The sequence below is a fragment of the Euprymna scolopes genome, chromosome 7 (assembly GCF_053919585.1).
Source record: "Euprymna scolopes isolate OS-2025 chromosome 7, ASM5391958v1, whole genome shotgun sequence".
Lineage (NCBI taxonomy): Eukaryota > Metazoa > Mollusca > Cephalopoda > Sepiida > Sepiolidae > Euprymna > Euprymna scolopes.
The window spans coordinates 141,006,316-141,011,315 of NC_136488.1; the positions used below are offsets into that span (position 1 = coordinate 141,006,316).

At 41.1% G+C, this 5,000-nt stretch overlaps 1 protein-coding gene across 1 annotated transcript in view; it reads right to left on the reverse strand.

Moving 5' to 3' along the window:
• LOC145280007 (uncharacterized) overlaps positions 1 to 5,000 on the reverse strand; it is a 512,870-nt gene that overhangs the window by 209,524 nt on the left and 298,346 nt on the right. The window contains exon 4 of the mRNA XM_080131636.1: positions 170 to 2,290. Coding sequence (XP_079987762.1) covers positions 170 to 2,290 — 2,121 coding nt within the window. The remainder of the gene's footprint in view (positions 1 to 169; positions 2,291 to 5,000) is intronic.

The following is a 5,000-nucleotide window of genomic DNA, read 5'->3' on the forward strand; positions in this document are numbered from 1 at the left end:
TTCGCTTTTTCTATTCATATTTTCCAAATTTTTTCTTCGTGCAGTTTTTTAAAAAAGCTCTTGAATACATTCAATAATTTATTAATTTCACTCTATATATATTATGACGCGTATTTTTTTCTCACACATCCACAAAATATGAAAAAATATGAAGTGAGGTATATCTTACCGTATTTTCAGTCGGGGACATGCACTCATGGTATCCACTATCCGGGGACTGTAAATTTCCGCCATATGAAGGTGGGTGCTGGTAAGTGGCATGTGACTGGTCCGAATAATATCGATTGGTCTCGGAGAACAGGCGTATGATCTCGCGAGTTTCATAGTTCGTCTGACCATTACCGTCCAAACCTGGCCGGCCGAAATAGCTGTTAAAGAAGGCATCCGCGGACGAGGTTTGTATCCCTGTTGCAGAGGATGCGGCCACCGACCCGGGGTAACTCGTGGGCGCCATCCCCGTGGCAGCGGCGGCGGCGGCGGCGGCGGCGGCCCGTTGCTGCTGCAAACCGTGCACGTGCTGCTGCTGGACGCTCTGCACAGGTTGCAAAACCTGAAGACATTGACCATGGGAGTTGGTTATCAGACCGGCCCCACCCCCATTAGCCGCACCTCCGGCCACCCCCGGACCTCCCCCTCCTCCGCCCCCTCCTCCTCCGCCCGTATCGACGTTGCCGGGTTGGCCCGGGGCTGACATGAGCACTGCGGTACTGACCGGCGTTAGGCGGTTATGGTTTTCGAAAACGGGGATGTCTCCGCTACTGAGGTCGTCCAGGAACCCCTCTTGCTTGACGTAAAGATGGGCAGCACCTGCATGGTCAAGGCTATCTAGATACAACTGATTCACTTGTTGTTGTTGTTGTTGCTGTTGTTGTTGTTGTTGTTGTTGCTGTGAAGACTCCTCGACTGTACGCTGGTGCATGGAGGTGTCTACCATAACCATCTCGCAGGTTGTTACCGGGTTGTGGTGGCTCGTTTGGAGGCTGCAAAGATCAACCGCCTGAACTGGCTGGTAATGGAGCTGGCCGGGATGTTGATGCAGGTGAGGCGTTACGACCTGTTGTTGCCCGTTGGTGTCAGTTATCACACAACCGCCACTATTGTTACCGATAGGAGTCTGTTGTTGCTCGACCCCACTGCAGACGCCAGGTGTTGAGGCCGTTGTTAGGGTGGTTGTCGAAGCCAGTGCACCCGAGGTGGACGATACCGACGTGCTGTCGTTCATTCGCTGCCGGATTTTCGCCGACAGGGCCTGAATAAGAAACTTGTTTGTTGAATTCGAATTCGAGGTAAGGGAGACCGCTTCTTCAGTCGGTGACGGCCTTACCTGTGCCGAGCTGATATGTGCTGTGGTCGTTACTGATGATGGCGGCTGCTGCTGCTGTTGACTGTGTTGCTGTTGTTGTTGTTGCTGGTGGAGGTGGCGGCGATGTTGGGGATGGTCGTGGTTGGGGTGCAGGTTTACCTCTCCAATTGTTGTTGGTCCGCTTGTTGTCAATATCCGCACACTGGTTGCTGCCGCTGCCGCAACCCCGTCGGCTGTAGTGTCGGTGGGAGTGTTTTTGTTGCTACCTGTAGCGTCTGCCACCACCACTGCCGCCGCCGCTGCTGCTGCTGTTATGGTTTGCTGGGACGTAGCTACCCGACTATTTTCTAAGGTAGCTGGTTGGCCCGCAACACCCAGCACAGACTGCGTGACGACAGGCTGAGGACTGGTCGATTCTACAGAGGTTGGTAGTTTCGAATTCTGCTCTATCAGGAAAAGGTGCTCGCGTGTTTGCTGTTGTTGTTGTTGTTGTTGTTGTTGGTGCAGGACTATATGCGCTGATTCGGAATTCTCGTGAGGGTTGAAAACCGAAACGGCCGCCGGGTTATCGTCGAGGGTTACCCCTGCCAAAGACGTGGACGGGTGGCCGGGACGAGGATCATACGAATGTGTTGACTGTTGGACCTTTGTAAGGGACCCGAATGGAAGTCCATTTTCATTTGCTAGGATTCGTTCTCCATTCTGGCGATTGCTCTCTTGCCCGTTCGAGGCGGCGGTTACGGTGGGAGCGACGGAAGACAATGGGGTCGCAAGTGATGCCACTGGACTTAGTGGTAGTTGAGCCGGGGGCGGGTATAAAGTGGAGCGGGTGGTTACGGTTGAATGGCCAGACTTATTGTTCTTATTGGTGTTGGTGTTGTTGTTGTTGTTGCTACTACATTGAAGTGTGACCGTTGTCCCACAAACGAGAGACGTAGTCGTTTCAGATCTCGAGCAGTTGGCAGTTAGACTGGACAAATTTATTATCTGAAATGACAAGGCAATTACGATTATTAAGAGTTGTGAAGGAAAATTCAATCTAAAAAAAATTCGTTATTTTTTTCTCCCACAAGACAAAAATTAATTTTAAAAATTCGAGTATAAATATAATTTTTTTCTTTTAAACATTATCAACATTTTAGTATAAATATCTTAGTTTTTTGTTTTTTTTTCTCAACGTAGTTGTATCATCCACTTACGCCAAATAATATGCTACAGCAAAAAAAAAGAAAAGAAAAAAGACTCTTTTCAGTATGAAGACAATATTTAGTCACTCTAAGATGGCCTGTGCTATTTGATTATAGTGATGGGTGGGACGATTCCAATATTTTTTTCCGATTCCGATACAATTAGTGATTCTGTAGTAAATTCCCGATTCCGATACAATTACTGATTCCATACTAAATTCCCGATTCCGATACAATTACTGATTCGTACTAGATTCCCGATTCCGATGCAATTGCTGATTCCATGCTAAATTCCCGATTCCGATGCAATTACTGATTCGTACTAGATTCCTGATTCCGATACAATTATTGATTCCATGCTAAATTCCCGATTCCGATACAATTACTGATTCCATGCTAAATTCCCGATTCCAATACAATTACCGATTCCTTATATTTCTTCTTTATAAATCTCTAAATATTTGTTGTCATAGTTTCCCCAATTACCGTAAAACCATGTTAAATGTGCAGATATTTTCTCAAACGTAAAAACAACACACCTGTGCGAAATAGTCTATGAATTTTAGTTTTACTGGTAGTTTAAAATCAATATTAGTTGGAAATCTATAATGAAGTAAGTTCTTTTATATTTTTTCTTTTTTTTTTTTTTTACTAAGGTGTCAAGATTTAAAGGTCACTCCAGGAAGGATAATGGTTAAGTTATTGTCGTGGTCGGTGAGATTACACCGTGATGATTGATAATGATGACGATGATTGATAATGATGATGATGATTGGGTAGAAGTTGATTATTTAAGAAGGCGACAACAAGAATTTGTTTACATAGGACTTGAAAACGACCATGTTGCAGAAGGCGCCTAGAGGTAATGTGTTCCACACATGGGCAGTTTTAGCAAAAAAAAAAAAAAGTTTGCTCATCATAATTTAGTTTAGTTTTATATATATATACACACACACAGACACATACACACACACACACACACACACACACACACACACACACACACACACATATATATATATATATATATATATATATATATATATATGTATATATATATATATTGGCTAAATACAGACCAAAATGCATAATGAATTTAAAAAATAAAAAATGAAAATAAAGGTTAGCTAAACAGGTTTCGTTCCTCGCTTATCAAAGCTAAATCGAGGAAAATACGATTTAAAACAAACAAAAAAAACTCATGAATATGGGGGGGGGGGCAAAAAAACAAAGCAAAAAAAACATGTAGTTGCAGTGCGCACTATATATATATATATATATATATATATATATATATATATATATATATATATATATATATATATATAGAGAGAGAGAGAGAGAGAGAGAGAGAGAGAATTATTGCAGTTGTTGTAGCTGTGTAACAGAGCGAGGACACGCTTATGGCGGCTGTATGCAAATGATCGAGCCGTGTGCGAAGTGACGTGACGGTAAGGAAAAATAAAAAGACTACAAAAGAATCTGTGCACAAACCGACGAGGACGCTAGAGAAGGCACTCACGTTACAGACATGAGTGATATCACAGCCGTAACGAGAAGTCACACGTGGCGGGAAAATGTGAACTGAAACCTGAAACAGAAGTTGAAGTTTTTCTTAAACTTTGTCTCCTTTGCGACTGAGTCTACAACGTTTTGGATCCCGGGCGTCTTCATGTTAATGCGTGTGTAAAGATGTACAGCATTACAGCTAAACGTGTTTTTGGTGTGAACGTTTTACAGGGGAAGCAAAGATTGAATCTCAGTCGAGCACCTGGCATAAAAATTACGATAGAATAGAAGAAAGACTAGCGGCGTCTTTTTTTACGAGATAGAAGTTGTAAGGAGAAGAGAAGGACATCATTTACTAGATTTCGAAGCCGGTTTTGTACTGTGTCGATGCAGATAATGGTTTCTGAACAGCACCTCCTCAGGTTTGGTGCACAAAATCATACCACATTCTTGTGTTCGTTAAGAGTCGCACTTCTTTGTTTATAAAGCAATTCGGCGGAAGTGACGTCAGACAAAGTGTAAGGTACGGATGACCAACACTGTATAATGTAGCTTTTTTTTAATATAAAAATAGAAATTTTATTCAAACAGTCTTTATTTGAACTGTTATAACAAAATTATAACATTTATAATAAAATGTTTATGTACTTTATTTTTAAATCAAACATCATGTGTTGGTAATAAAAAAAATCAAACGTAAAAAATAACTGTTATAAAAAATATTTATGAACTGTTTTTTTTTTCTTTTGTCAAGAAGATTTTGTTAAAAAAATATTTATGAACTGTTTTTTGTTCCAAGGAGATTTTGTTTAAAATATATTCATGAACTGTTTTTTTTTTTTTCAAGAAGATTTTGTTTAAAAAATATTTATGAACTGTTTTTTTGTTCCAAGGAGATTTTGTTTAAAAAATATTTATGAACTGTTTCCTTTTGTTTTTTTTTTCAAGAAGATTTTGTTAAAAAAATATTTATGAACTGTTTCTTTTTGTTTTTTTTTTTC